This window comes from Myotis myotis, unplaced genomic scaffold, assembly GCF_014108235.1.
Source record: "Myotis myotis isolate mMyoMyo1 unplaced genomic scaffold, mMyoMyo1.p scaffold_m19_p_6, whole genome shotgun sequence".
NCBI lineage: Eukaryota > Metazoa > Chordata > Mammalia > Chiroptera > Vespertilionidae > Myotis > Myotis myotis.
This window is the reverse complement of record NW_023416368.1, coordinates 79,418,455-79,442,037: the sequence shown is the minus strand read 5'-3', so window position 1 is coordinate 79,442,037 and position 23,583 is coordinate 79,418,455. Positions and strand designations below refer to the sequence as shown.

Here is a 23,583-nt window from a genome sequence, read left to right as displayed (position 1 = left end):
GCATTGGCCTGCGACCCTGCACAGTTAAGGCGAACTCGGTGCCCCGGGAAGCCATGGGGGCCCAGTCCGTGCTGGAAGCCCACCCAGGGCCACACTCACTTAATAGTCCACTCTGAGACTTGAACCCAGACCCCCTGCTGCCCAGGTCAGGCTGGACCCACTGCCCACACCACCTGACAACATCCAGATTGAACTCACATTTCACGAGATGAGTTTGCTTGTGCAGGGACAGAGCCGTCCTCACCAGGAAGGCCCTACATAGCCATCTCTTGCCGGCTGCTGGCTTTGGCAGGCACTGTTGGATGAGGACACTTGGAAGGAGAGGATGCTGGCCCTGACCCTGCGCTGGCCCACCTGTGACACCTGCAGGGAGGATGAGGAGGAAACGGCGTGCGCAGACCCCAAGTGTTGGCACACCTGTTGTGAGTCCCGCCGCGTCCCATGGCACCACCTGCCCCTTTCAGGGGTGAAAGGAGTGAAGCTACTGGAGGGCACCAGCGTCCTGAGAGCGACAGGGCTGGAGGGAACCTGCTGAAGGATCAAAGCTGAGTGGACATGAAGGCCGGGGTGCGGACAGGACTGGCATGGACGGGGGCAGAGATGGGTGGCCAGCAGCCTTAATACCTGATTCCCTGGAGCAGCGATTTTCAACCTTTTTCATCTCATGGCACACATACACTAACTACGACAATTCCCGGCACGCCAACATTGTTTTGCTGATCTGACAAAAAATAGATGTAATTTTGTTTCATTCACACCGGATGGCTATTGTGTTGGCTGCTGCATTTTTGAATTTGACAATCTAAGGGAAAAGAGGTCAGTGTCCCTACTAAATAGTCAGGTGTTGCATGTTTTAAAAATTCTCGTGGCGCACCAGTTGGAAATTGCTGCCCTGTTGGTTGGAGGCCATCCACCAGGTGCCCCCGCCCCTGTGCGCTCGGGTTGCATCAAACCCCAACCAGCAAGTATGTATAAAAAGGTTACCAACATTGCAAAACACAAAAGCTCGGTCCTTTTATTTTTTTAATCCTCAGCGGAGGACACGTTCATTGGTTATTTTAGAGAGAGAAACGTCGACCTGAGAGAGCAACATCGATCTGTTGCCTCCTGCACAGACCCCAACTGGGGCTGGGGTATTAAACCCGAAACCTAGGTATGTGCCCTGGCCGGGAATCACACCCACAACCCTTTACAGGGACAACGCTCCAACCCAGTCACACTGGCCAGGGCTTTTTAAACATTTCCAGGTCACCTCCACCTTCCAGGCACGGCCCTCTTGGCCACACGGTGCCTACAAGCTCTGGACAGGCCCGGCCAAGAGAACCCTTGCCCCAGAGTTTAAGATACAGATGTGGGTTCAGGGAGCTCTGTGCTAGGTCTACATAAGGGGGGACCCCACAGCAGGGCTGGGGAGGATGGTCAGGTGAGGGACAGGCAGCTGTCCCCACTAAGAACAGGCCACCTGGGCCTTGGGGAGAAAGATCAAGGTGCTGCATGACCCCTCGCTCCACTGACTGGTCCTCTTTGCAGGGGGCGGACGGGGGCCGGGGGGCAAAAACTGAAGTGAGCGATTCAATGGCAAAAGGCAGGACCCCTTGCTCCAGGGAAGAAAATGGACTTTTCAGACCAAATGAAGAGGGAACAGCCACCCATCCTGCTCAATGATGAAGAACCCTTTCCAAATTCCTACTGCAACCAAAATGACCACTAGGGCCTTTCTGAAGAATTACCGGAGAGGCTGGGAAGGCCATCCTTCCTCGTGGCTCAGGCTTTCCACATTGCTAACAGCCAGCCTGAGTGGCAAGTAGGACAGGGCACACCTGCCTTTCAGTCCTCAAGGTCATGTGGACAAGAAAGGGCTGCCAGCAGCTGTGTCCCAACAGAAACCAGCTCCTGTCAAACTGCAAACCCAGCGTGGCCACCGGGCCAGAAAAGAAGTCCCGCACGGAGCCGCCGGCAACTGCCCTGTCCCCCAGGCTGATCGCCAGGTCAGGGCTTAATGGGAGCTCTTCCTAGGGACCCACACCGATCACAAGGTGGAAACCGATGTTCCACTATTCCACGCAGAAAGGACAGGCGTCAGAGAACAGAGCTGTCTCTTTTTTCCTTTTTTTTTTAATGGATGAATTTCAAAGAACCCATCCCTTTCCTAGGACAAATGACCAGGAAGGGGCTATATTAGTGCAACAAAGAGGAAGGCTTGCCCGGACACAAGCGCTCCCCGGACATCTTGAGGACGAGCTCTCTTCAGCCCAGGCTGGCCACTGAGTGAGGTCATGAACACTGGCTATGAGAAATGACCAGAGAGAACGGCCCCTCTCTCACCCTGCCCCTCCCTCCCCGGGACGCTGAGCTGGAGGCCACCGTCTCCCACCGTTTCCAGGCTGGGAGCTAAGGCACCAGGGCAGCGGGAGCTAGAGCCCCCATCCAGGGCTGGCGGGACCCCCGGGCGCATCAGCAGGCCAGCAGCTTGCTGCCCTCCACCTGCAGGCCTTTGCTCAGGAGGAAGGCGTCCTGCTTGGGGTCACGACCCAGGAAGAGCTTCAGCATGACGCTGGCGTCCTCGGAGCCACCTGGTCTCAGGATGCAGCTTCTGTAGTCCAAGCCGACCTGCAGGGGGACGGGGGGCGGGGCTGTCGAGGGTCCTCCAGCATCCCTCCCCAGCTCCCAGGGGGCCTATGGGCGCCCACATCAACATCACGAGGGAGTGTGGGCTGACACTTTGATGGGGATCTCAGAGCAAGTGTGCAAGTGTGTGTGTAAGACTGAACGTGCACACAGTGTGCCTGCAGGAACCCTGTCCCTCGGGACAGGGGTGGCTGAGCTTCTGCTGTGACTAAACAAAGGGCTGGGAAACTGGCTGAGCCCCGAGCCCCACAGGGTTTCAGGTAGAGGCCTGAAGAGCCAAAGGAGGGCCCGACTCTGCCCGGTGCCCTGCCCTGCCAGGGCTGCTGCACAGGCTCTCAGGCCCGAGGCCAAGGGCAACTGTTCTCGGTCCTGGGCAGTAGGGAGCAGCACTGGACGTCCTCCCCTCACCTTGCCATTGAGGACGCCCTCCTGCTTGAAGCGTGTGTGGAACATGTCCATGGAGTACACCTCGCTCCACAGGTAGCCGTAGTACTGTGCGTCGTAGCCGCCCGCCAGGTGGCCGAAGGTCGCAGGCATGTTGGTCCCTGGGAAGACACATGAGGCTATCGCTGTGCCCTGGCCTGATCTCCGACTCCCTCTAATAAGAGGGGGTTTCAGAGCAGCCACATCAGAGATACTCGCACCTGGAAGGGGGAACCTGCCCTGACACTCCCAGAAAGCAGGGCCAGGGGCTTGGCCAGAGGAACTCAATCAGCCTGTGCCTGGCAGCTGCTGACATGCAGAGGGCTCCCCCGCAGCATTTCAACAACGCAAGCTGCCACCGCCCAGGGTTCAATGTTGGGAGACCCTGGGGTAAGGCAAGGCTCGCCCACACCACAGAGAACATGTGTCGATTAAGACACTTTTGAGCCCTAACCGGTTTGGCTCAGTGGGTAGAGCGTCAGCCTGCGGACTCAAGGGTCCCAGGTTTGATTCCCCTCAAGGGCATGTACCTTGGCTGCGGGCACATCCCCAGTAGGGGGTGTGCAGGAGGCAGCTAATCGATGTTTCTCTCTTATCAATGTTTCTAACTCTCTATTCCTCTCCCTTCCTCTCTGTAAAAAATCAATTAAATATATTCTTAAAAAACAAAAATAACCTTGTCTACTGTCATCCCCGGAGTATGAGATCACCCGTATTTCCTGCGCCTCCCGGCTTTTCACAAAGCCATGTGTGGGAGGTCGCCCCGGGGAGGCGCAGGAAGGCACTGTGGACATGGAAGGGACACACAGCCAGTGAGGAAGGATGGAGTCACCCACACCAGCTGCCCATCAGGCTCCGCACTGGAGCCAAGGTCTGGGAACGCAAAGCAGGAGGGAGGCCAGGGGCCGCCTGCTTCTCTCCGGTCAGCTGAACCTATAAACTGTCCCAACTCCCTTCATGCGGCGCGAGGTCTTTTCTGACCCAGAGGACAGAGACGCCCTAACTTCCGAGGTGGGCCAGGCCCACGGGCAGCTACCTGGCGTGGCTGGGACCCCAAGGATCTCCTGGCAGAGGCGGGAATACTCCTCGGCTGGCTCGGCGGCCTTCTGCGTGTGCAGGGCCTGGTCCACCTTGGCCAGGACGATCTGGCGCAGGTTGAAGAGACCTAGTCAGGAGGAAGGAGATGGGAGGCTGGCCCCGTGCTCTGCCCAGCCCTCCAGTCGGGGCGGCCCAGAAATCCCCGCGGGCATACCCGGGCCTCACAGGCTGCAGCACGGGCACCAAGAACTCCCCTATTTCCCTGGCCTCAGGGATGAGGGCTACAGAGGCGGGGCGCGTTAGGACACACCTGTGTTGGCCTGCCGGGACTTGATGAGCTTCTCGAGCAGCTCCTGGGGGATGGCGCTGCCCGTCCTGTAATGCTGCGACATCCGGAGCAGCGGCTCCTTCTCCCAGACCCAGTTCTCCAGCATCTGAGAAGGCGCCTCCACAAAGTCACGCTCCACATGCGTCCCACTGAACATGGCAAACTCCGCCTGTGGGGACGAGGCAGAGAGCCCAGGCATGCCATACCCTGCTTGGCCAGCTCCTGTCCACCTGGGCGGGTGGATAACATCCTAGGCGGGACCTTTCCTCCCCCACACCATGAGGCGTGGCCGAGGATGGGGACTAGCACATTTCCCTAGGCAGCTGCTGGCTGACCTGTCTCAGCCAGGGACACACTGGGAGGCAGAGAGCACCCATGTTCCCTGCTAGCCACCCAGCTTCCCTCTCCCACCCATGAAGCCAACACTCTCAAAAAGCCTGTCCCCCAAAGGCCAAAGCCTGGAAACAGTGGAACCTGATGACAGATGCTGGAAGGTACACTGTATTCTTATCCACTTTTGGGTGTCTGAGATTTTTCCTGAAAAATAGCACTTGATCCAGTGCAGCCAAAACCTGGGTCTGGCAGCTAATCAGCCAAACAAGCTGCTGAGAGATTTAGCCAGTTAAGTGCCACGATACTTTGAATTTAATTAAAGAAGGCCCGCTGCTTGCGTCTATAGACGCTTGTGGCAGCTAACTGGTTAAGGAGCCCTATCCAGGCCCTCAGTGAGGCAGGGGGCCTGGGAGAGGAGGACACATGGTCACATTCATAGTGGCCCATCCACACTCTGGAACATGACTCGGCCATGAAAAGGAGTGAGGCACCGACACTCACTACAACATGGACGGACCTTGCACACATGACGCTCAGTGAGAGGCCAGACACAAAAGGCCACACAGTGTGTGAGTCCATCAGTGTGATATGTCCAGGACAGGCACATCCAGAGAGAGAGAGTGGATTAGTGGCTGCCAGGGGCTGGGGAGGGGGTGGGCAGAGTGGGGAGTGACAGCTAATGGGCAAGGAGGATCTTTTGGGGGCGATGGAATATTACAGAACTGGACAGTGACGATGGCTGTACAGCTTGGTGAACTAAAAATCACTGAGCACCCAGTTCCCACCCACTCCCATTTAGCCCCCAAGCACATTTTTGTTATCAGGAGGAAGGGCTGACTGTGTGAGAGGGGCCATGCGCACAGGTGGGTCCCGTGGCCCGGACACCAGGCTGGGGGCCCAGAACACCCAGGTGAGTCCTGTCTCTGCCACTGAGGGCCTCCATGGGGAAGTTGCTTCAACTTCCTAAGGTTCCATGTCTGCCCCTCGCCCTCCTCACTGGGCTGAGTGAGTGTGCACAGAACCCAGAGCCACCTCTCACTGGGCTGAGTGAGTGTGCACAGAATCCAGAGCCACCTCTCACTGGACTGAGTGTGCACTGAATCCAGAGCCGCCTCTCACTGGGCTGAGTGTGCACTGAATCCAGAGCCGCCTCTCACTGGGGTGAGTGAGTGTGCACTGAATCCAGAGCCGCCTCTCACTGGGGTGAGTGTGCACTGAATCCAGAGCCGCCTTTCACTGGGCTGAGTGAGTGTGCACTGAACCCAGAGCCGCCTCTCACTGGGCTGAGTGTGCACTGAATCCAGAGCCGCCTCTCACTGGGGTGAGTGAGTGTGCACTGAATCCAGAGCCGCCTCTCACTGGGCTGAGTGAGTGTGCACAGAATCCAGAGCCACCTCTCACTGGACTGAGTATGCACTGAATCCAGAGCTGCCTCTCACTGGGCTGAGTGTGCACTGAACCCAGAGCCGCCTCTCACTGGGCTGAGTGAGTGTACACAGAACCCAGAGCCGCCTCTCACTGGGGTGTGAGTGTACACAGAACCCAGAGCCGCCTCTCACTGGGCTGAGTGTGTGTACACAGAACCCAGAGCCACCTCTCACTGGGCTGAGTGAGTGTACACAGAACCCAGAGCCGCCTCTCACTGGGCTGAGTGAGTGTGCACAGAACCCAGAGCCGCCTCTCACTGGGCTGTGAGTGTACACAGAACCCAGAGCCACCTCTCACTGGGCTGAGTGAGTGTGCACAGAACCCAGAGCCGCCTCTCACTGGGCTGTGAGTGTACACAGAACCCAGAGCCGCCTCTCACTGGGCTGAGTGAGTGTGCACAGAACCCAGAGCCGCCTCTCACTGGGCTGTGAGTGTACACAGAACCCAGAGCCGCCTCTGGGCTCAGTGAGGGGGCACGGAATCCAGAGCTGGCTCTGTGTCTGGGTCCTGCAACATGTGCTCTGGCTGTCATCGCTGGCTTTCACAGGATCATGCATATTTCTTAATGTGAGCTAGCAGGAGATGAGGCTAGCATGAACACTACTCTAAGCATGTTACATATGTATATTATCTTCACTAACCTAACAGTACTCTGAGAGCTATTATGGGCTGACTGTGTCTCTCCAAAATTCATATATTGGAATCCTGACCTTCAAGACCTCAGAATATGACTATGCGTGGAGATGGGATCTTTAAGAGGTGATTAAATGAGGTCACTAAAATAGGCCCTAATCCAATATGACCACTGTCTTATAAGAAAAGATCAGGACACAGACACACACAGAGGGACAATCACGTGAGGACATGTGGAAAAGCTGGCATCTACACACCCAGGAGAGAGAGCTCACCAACCCTGCCCCCACACTGACCCCGGACTTCTAGCCTCCAGCACCAGGACATCAGACATTTCTGTTGTGTAAGCCACCCCTGTGGGGCTTTGTGATGGAAATGAATTCAACAGGGTATTACCCTATCCATGGCAATGCCACATGAAGAATCCAACACGGAGAAAACTGCCTCCAGACCCACTAACCACCAGGCGCAGGGGGGGCGCCCCTGCCCTTCTTCCCTGCCAGCCCCTGGCCCCATACCCACCTGAGAGCAGAGCTGGTGCATCACATGCCCAAACTCATGGAAGTAGGTCTCCACCTCATCATGCTGCAGCAGGGAGGGGGCATCCGGGGTGGGCTTGGTGAAGTTGGCCACCATGGCCGCGATGGCGATCTGGCGGCTCCCGTCCTGTCGCAGACAGCCTGGCTGCAGGCCAAAGCAGGCTGCGTGCCCATACTTGCCTTCCCTGGGGATTATGGGGGGAGGGAGGGGGCAGGGTCAGGCCTGGCTGGGGGTCTGCTCTGCTTGCTAACTGGCCCAGAGGGGTAGCGACCCCAGGCTGGTCCCAATTCTGCCACTACCTGACCCTGCATCCCTCCATTAACCCACCTGCCAGCTGAGGCTAACAGACACCCTGAGGGCTCTCAGCAGAGGAGGGAGTGCACACATCCCCAGAGGTATGAACGCTCCTGGCTCCTGGCCCCCCACCCTTCCGCCGCAGCTCACACGCACCGGGGGTAGAGGTCCAGGTAGAATTTCCCGATGACCGTTCCCGAGGCCGTGTCCCTCACTGAGTACAGCTTCACGTCTTCGTGCCACACAGCGGCGTGCTCCTCCAGGTCAAAGGTCAGCCCCAGCAACTCCTGGTAGATGCCCAGCAGCCCCCTGGTGACCACCTGCATGGGGAAGTACTCCTTGAGCAGGTTCTGGTCCACGCTGTAGCACGTCTCCTCCACCTGGTTCATGTAGTAGCGCATGTCCCAGGCATTGATCCGCCCATCGAAGTCCAGGCCCCGCTTCTCACACTCGGCCTTCTTCAGCTCCAGGATCACCGCCCGCTCCTGCTCCCCAAGGGGCTTCAGCTTCTGTGCCAGCTCGTCTGGGGGTACAGAGGGGAAAGGCAAGGCTACCTCCCTGCAGCGGGCACACCAGAGCTGCCCATTCTCACCCCCACTTGCTGGCCTCCTTTCCTCCAGCTCTCAGGGCCCTGGTGCCCCGCATGGGAAGGACAGGCCTGAGACAAAAGCTTGAGGGAGGCCAGCACCGTGTCACCCACCGCAGCCCCGGGAGAGATCACAGGTCTCGCCTTCACAAGGAGGAAACAACAGCCACATGTGAGCCGCTTTATCCAGGCCTCACACCCCGAAGGGCAGAGCAGGGCCAGTTGCAGGCCTCGCCTCAGAGCCCCAATGCTCAGCCGTGAGATTAGGATCCCTCAGGTCAAACACAGGGGTCAGAGGCGTCATAGGGACGCCCACCTCAGGATGTACAGGATGGGGCTCTCAGAAGCACCATTTCGTCAAAGTCAAGAACAGCACACGGGAGGCGGAGGAAGGCCGGTTACCTAGGAAAGTGGCCACCGTCTGGCTGGTCTTGGCCATGTTCATCTCCAGGACGTAGTCGGCGTGCGTACCGAAGCCCAGCAGGCTGGACTTCTGGGCCCGCAGGGTCACCAGCTCCCGGAGGATGGCACAGTTCTCCTGGAACCGACAAGTGGGCGGGCCTGTGGGTGCTGCTCCCGCCTGTGGGGATCCCAGGCCAGCACCCTACCCCCCGAATGGGCCTCAGCAGCTGCAGGGCTGCTCAGGCCCTGGCTGCTCCCTCCGCACCTGCTTTCCCACCCTCCTGTCCTTGGCCTGGGTCTCTACACTCTTGTTTCTGTCCTGGCACACGAGCTGTCACCCTCGGCTCCTTTGGAAACACAAAGGGTGTGAACCATGAAGGGTGCTGAAGCCGAGTGGAAAGCAATGTGGGGCCGGGGCTCTCCAGGGTGGCCTCCAGGAGGCACTGTGCACCAGGTGCCCCCACCAAGGGCCTGGTCCAGGGCTCAAGGCTGCACCACATCTCTACCAGCACCTCCGGGCAGCCAACCCAGCCAGCCAAGCTCATGGGGCCAACACAACATGAAACCCATCTGATTCACTTGCACAGAGAGACAGAGTCCATTCAGAACAGAACACTCCCACTGGCACGGCTGGTGCACAGGGAAGAAACTACACTGGGAAGGTGAGTGGAGAGCTTCCAGTCACATGAGGGGACTCAAGGCTGGGGGCCAGCAGTGCCAGTCAGCATGCCCTGTCCCCTGGGACCTGGACTCTGCCTATTCCTCCCTCCCCTTCTCCCCGCCCCGCTCTGCCTCTCAGGTCAAGCCTGGGGGCCAGGATGGGAATGGAGACAAGGGGACGCTAACCCCTATCCAGTCCTGAGCTCAAGACCCTCTAACCCAGTGGTTCTCAACCTTCCTAATGCCGCGACCCTTTAATACAGTTCCTCATGTTGTGGTGACCCCCAGTTTCATTGTTACAAATTGAACACAATTAAAGCATAGTGATTAATCACAAAAACAATATGTAATTATATATGTGTTTTCCGATGGTCTTAGGTGACCTGTGAAAGGGTCATTCGACCCCCAAAGGGGTTGTGACCCACAGGTTGAGAACCGCTGCTCTAAATTCACTGCTTAGGCGGGAACATGAGGGACCGCTGAAGAAAAGAGGGCGTCGGTGAGATTTAAGTGGGAGACGCACGACAGAAGCGGGATGAGCTCGGGACAGACGCTCTAGCCAGTGGTTCTCAACAGTCCTAACGCCGCAACCCTTTAACACAGCTCCTCATGTTGTGGTGACCTCCAACCATAAAATTATTTTCGTTGCTACTTCATAACTGTAATGCTGCTACTGTTATGAATCGTAATGTAAATATCTGATATGCAGGATGTATTTTCACTGTTTGCGACCCACGGGTTGAGAACCGCTGCCAACCCCTGCTCTGAGCAGACAGAACAGGCCCAGCGCCTCCCAGTTCCAGACACGACTGTTCCAAGGACAGAGCCTGAGGCGGAGCCCCGCAGCCGGACCCTGGCACCGCCCTCTCACCTCCTTGCATCGACAGTTGAAGGCCTCCTCCACCTTCCGTCTGGTCTCAGGGACGTGGCATTTCTTCAGGAGAGGAAAATAGTGAGGGTACTTGAGGGTGACTTTGAATTTCTCATCCTCAGTCTTCTCCAGAGAGTTCAGGAAGTCCTCAGGAAGCCCTCCTGTGAACCACATTGGGGGGCTTTTAAAGACCAGCGCAGACACGGCGGGAGGGCTGAGCTGGGAATGGGACCCAGTAGCCCTGACTATGCCCCCACTAGGCAGCAACGCCCCTCCCCAGTGGCCTAACCTGCTGCGACAGCCCCCACTCCTGACCTGTCCCTCCATGTCAGGGAACTGGGTGCAATGCCCTCGGACTGGCGCCTTCAGGGTTCCCACCTCACGGGAAAGGACGGAATGAGCCAAGAACATCATGTGTCAAAAAGAAGGTGCTCATGCCCAGGCGGTGTAGCTCAGTGGTTGAGCATCGACCTATGAACCAGGAGGTCAGGGCACAGGCTCAGGTTTCAGGCTTGATCCCTAGTGTGGGGCACGCAGGAGGCAGCCAATCAATGATTCTCTCTCAGCATTGATGTTTCTATCTCTCTATCCCTCTCCCTTCCTCTCTGTCTAAAAATCAATAAAACATATTAATTAAAAAAAAAAAAGGTGCTCAAAGACTAACAGGGATATGGCATGCTTGAATCGGCCCCTTAAAGTCATACAAGGACAACCTTAGCATCAACATAAATAACGACAGCAGTAGACCATAACCCGTTGAATGAAGTAGGATTTATAGTCCACACTGATATAGATAAATAAATCAATAAATGGGGGTAAGGGAAAGCTCTGACTTATGAAAAATCAACTAACACATGTACAAAGATTGATGGAGTTAGAAAGCCCCCATGGGTGCTGCACTGGGGTGGGAATGTGGTGGGCAGTGGTCTCAAAGCTTCTTTTGAGAAATTACTGATCATGAAGGGAAAGCTGGTCATGTCACAACGGCCACAGCTGGCAGACAATCACCTAATCCAGTAATTAAGATTCATGGGCAGGGAGGGAGCAGTTGGGGGGAGAGGAAAGGATACATATAGAAAGAGATACGTTGTCTGTATTTTGGTAAAATAACACCACGTATCCCTTTTGCAAACAGAAAAAAATAAACAAGTGCCACAGCCTTGCTCAGCCGGACCTGCAGACAGGCCGGACCCTGCCAGGCTGGCCAGACGTGTCCCAGCCGCTGCCACAGGCCCCACCCCGCGAGACACGGTTTCTGAGGCCAGGCAGGGCGAACAGTCACCTGCTCCACATGCTGGGGATTCAAGCTGCCCACACAGGAGGCCAGAGGCCAGTCCCACACAGCGAGGCCCTCAGGCTGGACAGACAGACAGCAAGGCAGTCCCATGTACAGTGAGGTTGAGTAGATTCGTTCCTGAATTCCAGAGGCCCGGGATTACCCTTTCGCCAGGAAGCACGGCGGCTTTCCTAAATGTCAGGAGCCACATGGTGGGACTTGTTGTCCGGGACACGGTGGGGACTGAATGAGAGTGAGGGGAGGCAGAGCGTAGTGGGGATCAGTCTGTGAGTCCTTGTTCCGGGAAATGCGTGTCCCTGGGTCTCTGTGTAGTGCAGCCACCCTCAGTGAGGACCCTGCACCCTGGCCACCTCCCAGGCAAAGGCTACTGGACTCAGAGCCGGATCTTACGTAACGTGACACCACACTGCACGACGCACCACTGCTTAGGACACACAGCCTCGTCAGGGGCTCTCACAGGCCGCTGCACAGCCACTGGCCTGGTTTTCAAAACGGTCAATGTTGGGAAAGATGGGGGAAAATTGCAAAAGGCTGGGCAACTGTTCGACAGGAAAGGAGCCTGATGAGACACAAAACTAAGCGGATCCCAGATGGGAGAGAGAGCACCTTGCGGAGAGCTGATGTGGGGAAACCCATCCGCACTCTCCACGGCTCTGTTCGATGCTGTTTCCTGAGTGTGAGGTCTACACCGATGACACAGGAGAACACCCCTCTTCCTGCTGAAGCGCCACGAGGCCGACAAGTCGCTCTCAGAGGTTCAGAAATTATACACGCACAGCGTCAGCAGAGGGGGAGCGGACACTAGCAGAGGGTGAGGACAGGTGAAGTGCGCAGGGCTCTCCACAGCGCCATCCTCGTCACTTTCCCATAGGTGTGAAATTTTTCAAGATAAAATATGCAGGAAAAGGGAAGTGGAGAAAAGAGTAAAAACTAGGAAGGACACCTAAGCCCTAACCCTTCAAAATTCCCGCACACAGCCAGGCTTGGGAACCACTGATTCAGTCTATCCCCTTCATTTTGTAAGTTTTTAAACAATAAAAATAATAAAGAGGGGCGAGTGTCAGGTTGATGTCCCAGCAGACAGGGCCAGAACCTGATGTCGCGGGGCCAGAATCTCAACAGACAGAACACGGCAGGACTAGATGGCTGTAGCACGTCCTACCACAGGAAGGACTAGAACCGTAGATTCCGAAACACCGAGCGCTCCAAGCGGGAAAACCCCCTTGCCCGGGGGGTCGGACAAATGCTCAGCCTCCGGGGGCGGAGGCAGCGGTCCTGGAGGGTCTCCCCGAGACCATGCCCCTGAGGCTGGCCGTCGACATGGCTGCCTCCCCCACACGGCCCTCCACGTACCCAGCTCCTCTCGTGTAAAGGGCAGGAAGGTCGTGTCCTCATTCAGGTTCTTATTGAAGTCAATGCACAGGAGACTCAGCTTCTTCTTGATGCCTTTGATTTTCTGAGAGAGAGAAGAGCCGTGAGCGGGGAGCACTGCCATTAAGATACCCTCAGGGCTGGGGCTCCCACCGACAGGAGAGGAGGCAGATAAGGTGGGGAAACAGGAGGTTTTCGGCAGAAGCACCTGTCTGCTGCACTGAGCAACCTCATGACACAGGGATTCGAGGGGTGTCCCCATCTGTTTGGGTCCCCGGCCAAGAGCCTTCTGTACCCTCCTACTGAGGAATTATCCCCAGAGTCTGCAGCTTAAGCTTTGGATATCCCAACCGAGTTCAATGTTTGCCCTTTCAGGGTCCATCTGGTTTTCAGAAACAGTTAAAAACTGACTCATCTGGGTGAGGGAGTGACACAGGGCACAAGGGAAGTGCCTGGGCCCCGGGGTGAATCCGCTGGAAGCCCCAGGGCTGCCTGGCGTGGGGAGAGAAGAGGAAACGAGGATGAAGGCAGATGCCACCCCATCAACCACAGGACTGGGAGCAGCCTCAGTTCCCAGATGGGCAACAGGGGTCGCCTCTCTCTGCAATACTGTGACACAATAAGAAACGTGCATTTGGACTTGGCCCCGTTTCGGACACGTGGCTCCTAAACCCTTGGAATTTGCCAAGTGAAAGAGGCCCAGGGGCACAAAAGTGACAGGAGCCCTTCCACCACAGCTGAGTTTATGCTAACAAGCCCACTTCCAAAACGCCCCAGAGTCACAGGATGGATCAAATTTTGTCCCACCCCATTCCCCACCTTCTGGGTGAATGAAATGTCTCCAAGGGCCACTGATTTCATCAATCGTGCAAATGTAATGAAACCTCCCGAAAGGCTGAGCTCAGAAAGCTCCTGGGGTTGGTGAACACATGCAGACGTGGGGAGAGAAGTGCACCAGGGAGGGCATGGGAGCTCCAAGCCCCTCCCCTTACCTCGGCCTCTGCATCTCTTCCATCTGTTATTGCCGAGCCATAACCTTTACACTAAGCCAGAGATCTTGTGAGTAACGGGTCCTCTGAGTTCTACAAGCCACTTAGGAAATTAATCTAGTCTAAGGAGGGGTCATGGGACCCTCCAATTCATATCACAGGTCTGAGGTAGGGGCAGGCCTGTGGGGCTGAACCTGACCCTGCGGAACCTGATGCCTTTCCTGGTACAAAGTGTCAGATTGGAGTTAACGTGTAGGACACCCAGCCGGTGCCAGAAAGTTCCTTCATGTGGGATCCTCACACATCTGGCATCAGCAGGGAAGCGTGCTGTAGCCTGGTACTGAGGGTGGAGGAGACACAGGAGTAATGAGCTTTTCCTTAATACCACTGCAGCCAACGCATGGGGACAGCTGAATAAGGTGGCATGCAGGGAGGTGCCTGATTCAGCCTGCACTCCCCCCTTCGCTGAGGGAGTCCTGTGACCCTGGGGAAGCCCCCCTTGACCCTGGAGGACTGAGAGCAGGGCAAGTGCAGAGAGAGAGCTGCTCTAGACAGATCTCCCACCACAGGGTTCAGGCAGCATTAGGCCAGAGGATGGGCCCTCAGATGGGCACGGGAAGGCATGGGACCCCCCACCCCCACCCCCACAGCTGGCACTCACTTCTTGAGTTTCCTCTGGCAGGTGGAGCCCATTCCTTCGGCCAAGCTTGATCAGTCGCTCCAGGTACCGCACTGCCTCTGGCCTCAGGGAGTCCTTCTGAACTTTTTCCTAGAGTAAGAAAAAATTCTATTTACAGTGAAGAATCATGTCAGTGCCACAGGCTGAGAGGCAGCAGAGAGACCAGCTCATTCAGATGCTGGTGAGGTTAGGTAAGAGAGTCCAGCCACTCTGGAAAACAGGCTGGTGGCTTCTTGAAAAGAGAACCGTACAATGACCGTATGACTCAGCAACTGCCCTCCTGGGCATTTATCCCAGAGAATGAAGCTGTGAGTCCACACAGAACCTGCACCCAGGTGCTTGCTCTCTGGCGTGGCACAGACTGCGACCAGCCCAGAGGGCATGCAGCAAGTGAGCCCTTCCAGAGGAATAGGTGAGCGGGCAATACCCTGCTTGTGAGGTTCACTTGGGTCCCACAGAACGATACCCTGGGGAAAATCGGACAAAGTGTAGATGAGGCCTTTCTGAATCGTTTCTCACAACTGCATGTGGGCCTGTAATTGTCTCAATAAGAATTTCAATGAAAACAACAACAATACAGCTGTGCTTCCCCAGGCCTGCGTCTGCACACGCACCAAAGCACGCCGATCCTGAGCCCGGCGTGTCAGCACATTTAAAGGGAATGAATGAGCCCTAGCCAGTTTGGCTCAGTGGATAGCGCGTTGGCCTGCGGACGAAAGGGACCTGGGTTCGATTCCAGTCAAGGGCACATACCTGGGTTACAGGCTCCTCCCTGGCCCAAGCCCTAGTCAGGTTGCCTGCAGGAGGCAACCAATCGATGTTTCTCTCACATCAACAGTTCTCTCTGTCTTGCCCTCTCTCTCTAAAAAAAAAAAAAAAAATCAATAGAAAAATATCCTTGGGTGAGGATTAAAAAAACACACCAAAAAACAAAAACAAAACGGGAGTGAATGAGCGGCATGAAGAGCGTGTGTCACCGCTACCAGCCCTCCGTCATCGGCAGTGAAGACCCCTGTCCTGCTGAGAAGAGCACCGGCTGGAGACGGCGCCCACACTCGTGCTGTGTCGCCAGCACAGGCCACTGGAACCTGCTCACCTCAGAGGGAGATAGGACATCATCTCTGAGTAACACCTAACAAGGTCAGGAGAGTGCAAGGACACGGTGGATGCGGGAAAGGCGTAAGGAGTCCTAGGATTTTCATACTGTCTTTTTTTTCATTCCTCTCCATTTGTCATTTTTAAAAAAATATATTTCTTTTTTTTATTTCAGAGAGGAAAGGAGAGGAAGAGATAGAAACATCAATGATGATGAGGGAGTCATTGATGGGCTGTCTCCTGCCAGTGGGGATTGAGCCCGCAATCCGGGCACAGGCCCCTGGCCAGAATTGAACCCGGGACCCCCCAGTCTGCAGGCTGAAGCTCTATCCACTGAGCCAAACCAGCTAGGGCTGTCTGTCATTCTTTAAATGATTTTTTAAAATTGTGGCAAAATAGATAAAACTTACCACTTTAACCACTTTCAAATGCACAGCTCAGTGGCATTAAGTCCATTTACACTGCTATGCAGTCATTCCCACCTTCCATCTCTGAAACTCTACAGTTTTCTGCCTTTTAAAACCAGGGGAGTGCCTGGCCAGTGTGGCTCAGTGGTTGAGGTCGCCCCAGGAGCCAAGAGGCTGCCAGTTCAATTCCCGATCAGGGCCCAGGCCCAGGTTGCGGGCTCGATCCCAAGTAGGGGCCGTGCAGGGGCAGCCAATTGATGATGTGCCCAGTGCCGTGTCTTCGCAGCATCCTCACCTGCAGCCAGACGATCCTCTGGTACACATCCTGCCTCATGCTCATCTCCACGTCAAACTCAGACAGCTTCTTGTCTGCCTCCGTGCTGGCTGTCCGAATGTCCTTGGATGGAGAAACGTGCTGGGGGAAGTCAAGGATATTCCTCTGAACTAAAACGGGGAGATAATGGGACAACTGTGAAACAGGGTCCCGGATGGAACCCGCAAGTGCTGACCTCACACCCCAGGCACAGAGCTCATCCCTCTTTGTTGATCTGTCCTGTGAGCATTCTCCACACGGGGACCTGGGCTGGGCACCGGAACAGAGAAATCAGTGCTGTCACCCATGTCCTCGGGATCTCATAGTCCAAACAGAAACAGATTTAGCTCACGCTGCTCCACACCAAGGACTGTAACAGGGACGTATGACAGGATCAGGAGAGGTTGACAGGATTCCATTCTAGAAAAAGAGCCACCGCTGCTGATGGCTCTATTTTATTTTACATATTTTTCGTACTGATTTTAGACAGAGAGAGAGGATGGGGATGAGAGGGGGAGGGAAGGAGGGAAACAGACATCAATTTTTTAAAAAAATATATTTTATTCATTTTTTACAGAGAGGAAGGGAGAGGGACAGAGAGTGAGAAACATCGATGAGAGAGGAACATCAATCAGCTGCCTCCTGCACGCCTCCTACTGGGGATGTGCCTGCAACCAAGGTACATGCCCTTGACCGGAATCGAACCTGGGACCCTTCAGTCTGCAGGCCAACGCTCTATCCACTGAGCCAAACAGGTCAGGGCACAGACATCAATTTGTTGTCCCACTTATTTATGGTTGAGTCTTATTTATTTATTTATTTTTATTGATTCCAGAGACAGAGAGAGAGAGAGAGAGAACCATTCATTTGTTATTCCACCTATCTCCGCATTCACCAGTTGATTCTTGTATGTGCCCTGACCAGGGATCGAGCCCGCAACCTTGGCGCACTGGGATGACGTTCTAACCAACTGAGCTACCTGGTTAGGGCCTGATGGCTTTATTTTAAATCCACAATTTTATAATTTACAGACCACATTCACACTTTGTTAAATAGAGAAGGGAGTGGCTATAAGAGCATAATTTTAACGAAGACCCATGTGACCCAGTAATTCTATCCCTAGGTGTCCACCCACGAGAAACAAAAACACATGTCCACACTGAAACCGGGGCACTCCCGCTCACAGCAGCAGGATTCATAACAACCACACGGTGGAAACAACCCACAAGCCCCTGACCGTGACTGGATATACAAATGTGGTCCATCCACATGGGACTGCTACTCAGCCACGAAAAGGACTGAAGCAGGGACACTCATTACCACGTGGGTGGACACAACATTCAGTGAGAGAAGCCAGTCACAAAAGGCCACACAGGGTGGAATCCAGGACAGACAGATCCAGCGATAGCGAGTGGATTCCCGGTTGCTGGAGGAGGGGGATGGGGCTTCTTTTTGGGGTGACAAAAAGATTCTAAAATTAGATCATGGTGGCCCTGACCAGTTTGGCTCAGTGGATAGAGCGTCAGCCTGTGGACTGAAGGGTCCCAGGTTCGATTCTGGCCAAGGGCATGTACCTTAGTTGCAGGCACATCCCCAGTAGGGGGTGTGCAGGAGGCAGCTGATCAATGTTTCTCTCTCATCGATGTTTCTAACTCTCTATCCTTCTCCCTTCCTCTCTGTAAAAAAATCAATAAAATATATTAAAAAAAAAATTAGATCATGGTGATAGTTGGACAATGCTGCAAATATACTAAAAACCACTGGGATATATGCTGTCAATAGGTGAATTACATGGTATAAGAATTATATCTCAAAAGAACGATGTAAAAAAAGTACACACTGCCCTGGCCCACTTGGTGCAGTGGACGGAGCATCAGCCTGTGGACTGAGGGGTCCTGGGTTTGATTCCGGTCAGGGGCACATGCCCAGGTTGTGGGCTCAATCCCTGGTGGGGGCCGTGCAGGAGGCAGCCAATTGATGATTCTCATCATTGATGTTCTATCTCTCTCTCCCTCTCCCTTCCTCTCTGAAATCAATAAAAATATTTTTAATAAAAGCATACAGTGCATTGGGGAGAACTGAATTCAAATCACAGCTTGGTCACTTCCATGGTCGGGATGCATCTCATTGAAGCATGAAGACCTCTGAGGGCCGGATAAGGACTGACCTGCTCAGCTGACTTGTATTAAACACTGGGGCCCTGGGTGGACCTGGTGCTGGCTGCCCAAGAACAGTGAAAAGGACAGAACCAGCATCTGGGTTTGGGATTTGCAGACTGACATGCCCTGAGGGCAACATCAAACAGTGCAGAGTGAGGAGTTAATCTAGGCAGCTGGCGCAGGAACGGGGGGCCAGGGAAGGGGCTCCTGTGATCCAGAGCAGTCTGACATCCAGCAAAGCAGAGGGTGAGAAGAACTCCAGGCTAAGAGGGGCGGGAATGAGCGAGGGCAAGGCCATGTGGCTGGCAGACAGCCCAGGGAGGGTGAGGAGGGTTGACAGCGCAGGGCACTAAAGGCCACACCCAGGACTCTGGCCTCCAGAAGCACCAGGAGTCAATTTTACTTTTCCTTAGAATTACTTGGGCCACTGAGTGGAGGTGGGGTGGAGTGACAGCTGGTAAGTGGGAATTAGCATCCTTCGACCTTCGAGTACCTCTTGTGAGAGAGAAGAAGGGGAGACTGAGGCCCATCTGCCCAAAGTGGGGAAGTGGAAGCAAAGGCAGGACGCAGAGCCCTCACCCCTTGGCCAATACCAGCAAAGCTGACACAGTGAGGCCTCAGGGACATGTGAGAATCCTGCAGCAGGGATTCCCAACGGTTCCCATGAAAACGACTTTTGCTCGAGATTTGGGGTCAGGGGGTTTCCTGGCTCAGGACGCTTCGCCTCGAGACTTCCCTTGATCTTTTGTCCCCACACTGTCATCCCCTGCAAAGGGGGCTCCAGGAAGCAGAGGCTGTATCTATTTAACTGAGCACCTCACTCCTCCCAAAGGAAGCAGACAGACCCTGCAGAGGAAAGAAGCCAGCTGGGGGACGGCGTCAGGTTACCCAAAGTGCAGGGAGGCCTTGGGGAGAAGAAAAGCAAGGGAGCCAAGTTCAGGTCTCAGTTTAGTTCTCAGAGAGAAAACAAATACCCCCTGGGCCTGGAAAGGAGTGAGAAGGGCTCCAGTTTCAAGGCAGGCACCTGAGCCGGCTCTGAGAGGGTGCTGCGGTCCCCTCTGGGCCCTCAGATGACGTGCTTGTGAGGACGGATCATCCCAGGTGGCCGAGGGGAGCAGGGCGCTCATGGGAACGGGCCACACCTGCCGGGTGCCTTTACCTTTGTCAGCACCTCTTATCCATCGCCACTCCAGGGAATGGGTGGCACCACCCCAGGGTAAGGGCCCAGCAGCCCCCTGCCTGGATCCTGACCTGGACTTACCTGTGTAGGACACCTCCACGTCAGCCAGTGCCTTGAGTGTGCTCTCGTAGGACACGTCTTCAAACTTCAGGGAGCCCACCTGGTCGTACACGCGCTTGGTCTGCTCCATGAGCTCCGCCGTGAGCTCCGCTATTTGCTGGGCACTCAGGTCCCATCTCAGGTAGTTCACCACGGAGCAGGGGGCTGCCTTGTCCAAGACATCTGCTGTGCAGGCTACACAGAGAACAAAACACCACACCAGGCATCTGCTTCACATCCAGAATCCAGAATTCGGGTCAGAGTAACTGGGGGAGGGGGGACGGGGGGTCAGTGACGGGGGGCAAATGAGGGACAGCGAAGGACCTGTGTTTCTCTGCAGATGGGTGAGGCCCGAGGGCCTTGTGAGGAGGCACAGGCCGACCAGTCCTCTAGAGAAGGTGATTCTGCTCCCCAGGGGACAATGACGTCTGGGACATCTGAGGTCATCAGGACCGGGAGTAATGCTACTGCATCGAGTAGGTAGGGGCCAGGGATGCTGCTCAACACCCCACAGGGCCCAGGACGGCTCCCCACAGAGAGCGACCCGACCCCAAATGTCAACAGGGGTGAGGTGGAAGGAATACTTTGATTACAGGGTGCCATTCCAGGCCTCCCTGGATGCAATACGTGACATATGCACTGTATTACCTTTCTAAAATAGGGGAAAACCCTGATTACTGAAATATCCCTAGCCCTGAAGAGCTTCTGGATAGGAGACTGTGGTCTGTACTGATAGCAATCACTTGACAACTTCCGTGTAAGGTTCAGAGTGTAAGATGTTTTGTGCTCTTCCCCTCTCTGAATTCTCGGACAGTGCTGTACTCTGCATTCCATTTGCCTGTCTTATGAGATGAGTCCTGAGATTTGGAGAGTTCAAGTGATCTCATAGGCCAGTGGTCGGCAAACTGCGGCTCACGAGCCACATGTGGCTCTTTGGCCCCTTGAGTGTGGCTCTTCCACAAAATACCACGTGCGGGCGCGCATGTACAGTGCGATTGAAACTTCGTGGCCCATGAGCAGAAGTCTATATCTACCTGATTCCATACAGCCCATGAACTAAAGGTGATTTCACATGGGAGGTGGTATGCGGCAGCCAAGGCTAAACCATGTGCGCCCTTATATAGCAGTTTGCTGACCCCTGGTCTACATTGTCCAGACTCTACTGAGTCCCGTATGGCAGGTCTGGCCAGCTGGTTTTACCAGCCACACTGGCTTTCTCCAGTCTCCAGGGCCTTCCTACAGGTTGTCTTCTCTGTCCCAAGCCCTCACCCTGCCAGTCTTCCCTTCCACATTCCTTTCTCAGGAAGACCCTGTAGATCTGGAATGGCTACACCTGTCCCAAATTACTTGTTGAGTTATTGAACAGAATGGGTGTGGAATGCACCATAAACAAGGGGGTGGCTCCAGGAAACACCCAGCTATGCCCCATTTTCCCCTTCTGGCCAGCCAGGAGTTGAGCAGGGCCAGAGTGTCCTGGACTCCCCATCCTGTGAACACTGGGGACCTTTGCAAGGTGCTGCTGGCTCAAACCTGTGTTTGGTATCTTTGGGGTAGAGTTTTTGAACAGCACTATCAACACTGGGGGCCAGGTCATTCTATGGGATGGGGCCGTGCTGGGCATTCTGGGGTGCTGAGCAGCACCCCTGGCCTCCCGCCCACTCTATGCCAGGAGCATTCCCAGTCATGACAACCACAGATGTCCCCAGGCATTGCCCAGGGTCCCCGGGGGTGGTACAATCATCCTCGCGGAGAACCACTGATATATACTAAGAGGGAAAAAGGAAAGCCTTTAAGTCAGCACAGGTCAGATTTTCTGGCCAAAAGATTGCTTCGAACTTCAGAAAAAATCTTTCTGTTTGCAGAGCATTTTGAATTTCAGAAGTGCCAGAAAGGGATTGTAGGTCTGTATCAAATTTGGTGGTAAAGAAGGGCTCCAGAAGCTCCGGAAAGCTGGGAGATCCACATGAGCTGGAAGGGTCAGGAAAACCTCCTGGAGGTTTGAAAAACTTGAGCAGAAGCCTTCATTCCTTAAATGTTTACTGATTACCACCTACGCGCCTGGTCCCCAAGCTAACAATCCTCCGGCGAACAAGGCAGACAACATTCTCTGCCGTCCTGAGTCCTTCACAACCCTAGTTGCAATTATTAGCAATACAATTATCATCATCACCATTGCAATGAGCTGGAGAAAGAACTGGGAAGGCCAGGTGGGCAAGGGGAAATTCCAGGAGGCAACACACAACAACCTGGGCGATTTTCCAAAATACCGTAAACAGGTCCTATCGCTCCCAATGAAAACCCGTCCATAGTGCCCATCTGCCTTTAAAATAAAAGCTGCAGTCTAGCCAAAATGACCTATTACTCTGCAAATGTGTTACCCGTGTTCCTGCCTCCAGGCTTTTGCCCTCAGGGTTACAGCCAACTGGGACGCTCCTGCCCCAGATCTTGGCAGGGAGCGGCTTCTCCCCATCCAGTCCAAGCCGAAACGCCACCCCCTCCGAGAAGCCCTCCAGGACTGCCCTCTCTCTAAAAAAAAAAAAAAAGGCGCCACCAGCCCCCACACGGACTGACCACTCTCTAAAGCCCTCGCTTGCTTCTTTGCTTGCTGACCGTCTGTCTCGGCTCTGGAACTCCGTCTAGAACTCATGGTCTCTCCCAGAGTCCACTCCGGGGCCCGACCCGTCCTTAGCAGAAGCCACGAGAAGTTGGCTGAATGAGCGAAGCGCTGGAGAAGCTGGTTCATTCATCTGCCCCGGAGGGCACGAGGTCGCGGGCTCGCCGACACCTCTGCAGGGCCCCGGTCACTCGCGGATCACTGGGCTCCGCTCTTAGGCCTAAGTCCCGACGCCCATACGCACGAGAGGGTGCAGGGGGCTCCTGGATCCCGCTAGCGCGGCCGCACAGAGAGGTGGCCGGTACCTGCAGGGGGCTTCATGGCGGCAGGCGGGCGCGTGTGCACTGTGGTCCTCTCCCTCCACCTGGTCTGCGTCGGGCTGGCTCAGCCGCGTCCGCCGGTCTCCTCCGTCCGCTCCGTGGCCGCGGTGGCGAGTGAGGCACCCACCGCCCGGCGGGCCCACTGAACGCTGGGAGGAGGGTACGGCGCAAGCTCACTCCACCCCCACCCTCCCCGCGCGCGCGCACGAGGGCGAGAAAGACACAAACGAGAAGGAAACAGGGACGGAGACAGATGGCTGGCACCTCTGAGCCTCTGAACGTTTGCGGCTCTCTGCTGGTCCTTTGCCTGGGCTTCTAGCCCCGGAATTAATTAGTACCTGCATCCTTTCCTCCTTAAAGAGAAAAGAAAAGAAAGAAAAGAAACGCAAGCAATTCAGCATCACCAAGGAAGCCTCAATAAACGGATCCAAACTTCAAACAATAGGTGTTTTGGAACAGTGCAGTAACCTGACCTATATCTAGTGTTGTGGGTTAAAACAAACAAAAAATTTGAACTGTTTAAGGCATCCAGAAAGAAAAATTTATTAGAATTAACCTTGCAAAAAAAAGAAAAGAAAACCCTTTTATTTCTGCAGAAGAATTAAAATAATCCAGGGTGATAAATGTTCATGCGCTTTAAATAGGATAAAAATGAATCGGGAGAACACTTCTGGCATCTTTTAATACTAGTGGTGGGCAGTTCTGAGTCATCCTAGGGAATTTCTCATCACTCATTCTCTATTAAGTGCACCGAGTTTAATTCTACTTCAGTTTTCATCTCACTGTTCCCTGTACCTGAAGTGTTTCTCCTCGTCCTCCAAATCCACATTTTAAAAGAAAGGCCCTCCCTAACCATCCTGGCCAACTTATCTCCCCAGTCACAACACCCCATTTTT

The 23,583-nt window shown here is 54.8% G+C and overlaps 1 protein-coding gene across 1 annotated transcript; it reads right to left on the bottom strand.

The window, feature by feature from the left end:
* Positions 1–1,202: 1,202 nt before the first annotated feature.
* Positions 1,203–22,851, bottom strand: THOP1 (thimet oligopeptidase 1). Its single transcript, XM_036314794.1, has 13 exons — positions 22,673–22,851; positions 19,736–19,948; positions 16,298–16,446; positions 14,483–14,590; positions 12,815–12,917; positions 10,165–10,325; positions 8,634–8,769; positions 7,802–8,168; positions 7,334–7,535; positions 4,400–4,586; positions 4,088–4,216; positions 3,037–3,173; positions 1,203–2,610 (listed from the first exon to the last, which is right to left on the bottom strand). Exons 1-13 carry the CDS (start codon positions 22,686–22,688, stop codon positions 2,455–2,457), a joined length of 2,064 nt encoding a protein of 687 aa, XP_036170687.1. The 5' UTR covers positions 22,689–22,851; the 3' UTR covers positions 1,203–2,454.
* Positions 22,852–23,583: the final 732 nt, after the last annotated feature.

Bases quoted from the DNA above. Each gene is read 5' to 3' on its own strand.
- THOP1 (XM_036314794.1), bottom strand. The intron at 12,918-14,482 runs GTGAGTGCCAGC...TCTCTCTCTCAG, and splicing joins TGCCAGAGGAAACTCAAGAA to AAAATCAAAGGCATCAAGAA. The intron at 4,217-4,399 runs GTGTGTCCTAAC...CCTCCTGACTAG, and splicing joins GTCCCGGCAGGCCAACACAG to GTCTCTTCAACCTGCGCCAG.